Here is a 4,278-nt window from a genome sequence, read left to right on the forward strand (position 1 = left end):
ATAATAAAATTCAAGATTTTTGTAATAAATTATGTTTGTACTTATATATTTTAATCACTACAAAAAAATATACCATCAGAACCATTTCTCCATATTTTTAGTGTAAAAAATGTTATATAGTAAAAAAATATATTGTCATAAAGATTTTTCTTTATTTTTTTTGCGCCAAAAAAAATCATATAGTAACAATTTTTGTAACTATAAGTGTTTATAATTATTACAAAAAATATTTTAACAAAAATAAAGGTATTCACATTTTTGTGACAAATTATACTTGTAGTTATAAATTTTAAAGTGATATTGATAAGTTTTGTAATTATAATTTATAGTTATTGTTATAGAAAAAATTATCACATCAGATAATAAAATTAAATTTTTTTTTAATCAATTATTTTTGTAGTTATATATTTTAATTATTATGAAAAAGTGTACTATTATAACTATTTCTCCCTATTTTTGGTGCAAAAAATATTATATAATAAAATTTTTATAGTTATTGTTATAGAAAAATTTTAACAAAAACAAATCTATTTTTTAATTAATAAATTGATTTTAGTTTTTTATGAAAAAATATGCTTGTAGTTATACATTTTGACTATAATTAGAAAATATAATTATTATTATTATTATAAAAATAAAATGTTCAAAAATTCAATTTTCTATGATATATATAATTCAATGACATTTTCAAATAAAATATAATAACAAAATATATTATCAAAATGTTTTCATTTATTTTTTACGAAGCTAGTTTGAATTTTTTTTCTTAATTATAATTATGTAAATAATTTAATCAAGTAAAGAATTTGAATAAATCAATATGCATAATTGAACAAATTAAAAGTAATTTCATTTAGAAGCATACAGACAATCATAATTAATTAAACTAAATAATATATTTTAATAAAATAATTGTCTCACGTAAAATTCTAAATAATCCTCCTCCTCCTCTACGTTTTCATATTAGTCGTCCATATCTTCATTTTCACCACTACCACCACCATTATTATCACTATCATCATCTAACTCAATGATCATCAATTTTTTAATAAAAATAATAATTTTAAAACATACGAATAAAATTACAGCATAATATCTTACCATTATAAAAATATTTTATAAATTTTAACATTAGGAAAAATTACAGCATATTGTATAATCAAGTCTTTCTCTTATCGTATACCATTAGTGCATAATTGATTTCGGCATGTTTGAACACTGTAGCCACTCGTTTTGTCCAGAATTCTATTGTTTTTTTGTTTTTTTATTATTATAATTATTAAATATTAATTTAATTTGTTATTTTGTTATTTTGTAGGATATTAGAAATACCCAATTTGGGTTCAGGTAAGCCCAAGATAATTAGAAAACCCTAAATTTTATTTCCCCTACTGAAACTCTGGCCTCTCCTCTCTTTTTAATCTTCCTCTTTGCTAGCCGTCTCTCTCAACCAAAATGATGGGAGAACCGGTGAATCCCAAAGCATACCCATTAGCCGATGCTCAATTAACCACCACTATTCTGGATCTTGTTCAACAAGCTGCTAACTACAAGCAGCTCAAAAAGGGTGCTAATGAAGCTACTAAGACCTTGAACAGAGGTATATCAGAGTTTGTTGTAATGGTTGTCGATACTGAGCTCCTTGAGATTCTGTTGCATCTTCCTTTGCTCGCTGAAGATAAGAATGTGCCTTATGTATTTGTTCCTTCAAAGCAAGTGCTTGGGCGAGCATGTGGTGTGACAAGACCTGTAATCGCCTGCTCTGTCATGACAAATGAAGGAAGCCAATTGAAATCTCCAATACGACAGCTCAAGGATTCCATTGAGAAGCTCCTAATCTAAAGATATTATGCAATTCGTCTTCAGCGTGTGGGATTTTCACCTTTAGTTTGTGTTTCATTTTTTCTTTTGGAAAAAGAATGCTTAGATTTGGATTGTGGGTTTGCTAAAGATAGTAATTTGGGATTTATTTTAATAATTTGTAGTTGATAACAAGCAGGAGGAAAAGAACAGGAAATAAATATATAGATTTTTGCAGCTTATCGTTGAGAATTATATTAAGCTTAGAAGAAGTCATTCATGTTCCAGTGAGTTAGTTGCATAAAGAAAGAATGGAGAACTTTCAGTCTATATTTATACTGTGAGAAACTAAGGGGTTGTCTTATTACAGTGTACCTTTTCTAGGATGGGGGCATTAAGTATAATGTGCTTAGTATGCTAATGATTAGTGAAATATGTTAGGGCTAGGTATATTTCGTCTTCTTTGTCATTAAGGGCATGCGTAGGATATTGTTCAGATTGTGTTAAATAAGATTATTGTATGATAAAAATGGAGCTACTTGTTGGGTGTTATTACTTTATCATTCCCTTTTGAAGTTTTTATAACTTTTTTGCTTATATACCTTTTTGGATATTGTGATTGAACATCATATTTAGATTATTAGGGCTTGATTTTAATATATTTCTCTAAATAATGTAAAGTGAAGCTTTTGATTTGCTAATCTTGTATGAACTTGTCTTTCTTTCTTACACAGTGATTATTTACTTAAATATCTAAGTTCTTACCTAATATCTGTTTTTTTCTAGTCAATATGATGTGTTACTTTTGGTTATGTTGTTTTGGAAACGTATGGCCTGTATTGCCATTGATCGGTGTCTTAAATATTTAATTAAGATGACACACAAGAATTCTGTTGAGTTAATCGATCTACGTAATAGTCAAGAGGGGTGAATTGACAATAAAAATTTTGATGGAAGTTTTTGCAGAAAATTGAAAAAATTGCACAGCGATTTAGAGTAGTTCGACTTCTCAACCAAGTCTACGACCACTACCTTAGCTATCCACAGTAAGATTTCATAATTTCACTAATTTGTCTTTCTTTTGAGTACAAAGAGTAACCTTACAACTTTCTCAAGAATTATACCCCAAATTCTTGATAACACTCTCTCCCAAAGAGAAAAATACAAATTCCGCAAACTTACAGAAAAACCTCACAAGGTAAGATATTTGCACAATTCTAGAACAAAGAAAGAGTACTCAAGAATAATACAATTGAGCACAAATGGTGTTCTTGAAAACAAAATGAATATTGAATGAAAATATGCTTGAAATGCTCAAACTTAAGGTTTGATGTTTTCTCTTTGATTCTCTCTTGATTCTTATTTTTTGTTGTTGATCAATGGCTCCTCAGCTTGTTTAAATACACATTGAAACACTTCTGAACGTTGGGGATCATTGCTGAAGTCAATAGAGCCGTTATGGTGTAATTATCATTTAAAAAATATGTTGGGAGCGTAAGTGTATCAGTACACACTCAAGGGTGTATCGGTACACTGCGTGTAAAATTCAAATATTTTGACCGTTAGTTGACCTAGTGTGTCGATACATCCCAGATGTATCGGTACACTAATTACATTCGATGTTTCTCGGAGCCAGAAATGTATCGATGCATCAGCTGTGTATCGGTACACAAAATACATTCGATTTAGGGGGTGTATCGGTACATCCCTTTGTAAAAATTATTTTTGGCCCGATTAAGATTCAAAATACTTTGTAAAAATTGTTTTCAAAAATATTTTAAGACTAAAACACAATTTTACACTTAAGTAAGGATTAAAACTGACATTTGAAAGCTTTGAGTAATATTTTTTATATTCGAATAATTTAATCGAATATATAATTTAAAATCAAATAAAATCTTAAAATTCAATAGTACTTTATTTGTTATATTGAAACATCAAAATGTTTTCAACAATCTCCCCTTTTGATATAACAAAACATTTTAGTAATTTTAAGATTTTCTTTCTTTGAAAATTATTTTTTAAATCAATTTTGAAAATTACTCCCCCTTACTTTATTCTCCCCTTTTTGTTAAATCAAAAAGACTCTATAAAACGTTTTTAAACAATTTTTTTAAGAAAAATAGCCATTTGATTTATATAGTTATAGATATAGCTTAAGCTGCTAAGATCACAATCAAAAGAAATGTTAGCCATTAGTTCATAATCAATATTCATAAATTATTGTGTAATGGTAAATTGGTCATAATGTTTCTAAAATGTGAATGATGCATATTTTTAATATGTAAAATAATATTCAACCAACTAAATTTAAACAATTAAAGTCTAACTATATATATATAAACATCCAAGTTTAATCATCCAAACATCCATAACACAAAAATCCAAAAACATCCAAAATGTTTTAACAATTAAGTTCTAAATCAACCTAAGAAAACAAAGCAAGAAAAAGATCTAATCATCCATTGATGGATCGGG

The 4,278-nt window shown here is 27.3% G+C and overlaps 1 protein-coding gene across 1 annotated transcript; it reads left to right on the forward strand.

The window, feature by feature from the left end:
- Nucleotides 1–1,378: 1,378 nt before the first annotated feature.
- On the forward strand, nucleotides 1,379–1,873 carry LOC120144517 (NHP2-like protein 1). The gene has a single exon (XM_039158557.1). It carries the CDS (start codon nucleotides 1,456–1,458, stop codon nucleotides 1,840–1,842), a length of 387 nt encoding a protein of 128 aa, XP_039014488.1. The 5' UTR covers nucleotides 1,379–1,455; the 3' UTR covers nucleotides 1,843–1,873.
- Nucleotides 1,874–4,278: the final 2,405 nt, after the last annotated feature.

This window comes from Hibiscus syriacus, unplaced genomic scaffold (assembly GCF_006381635.1).
Source record: "Hibiscus syriacus cultivar Baekdansim isolate YM2019G1 unplaced genomic scaffold, ASM638163v2 tig00110890_pilon, whole genome shotgun sequence".
NCBI lineage: Eukaryota > Viridiplantae > Streptophyta > Magnoliopsida > Malvales > Malvaceae > Hibiscus > Hibiscus syriacus.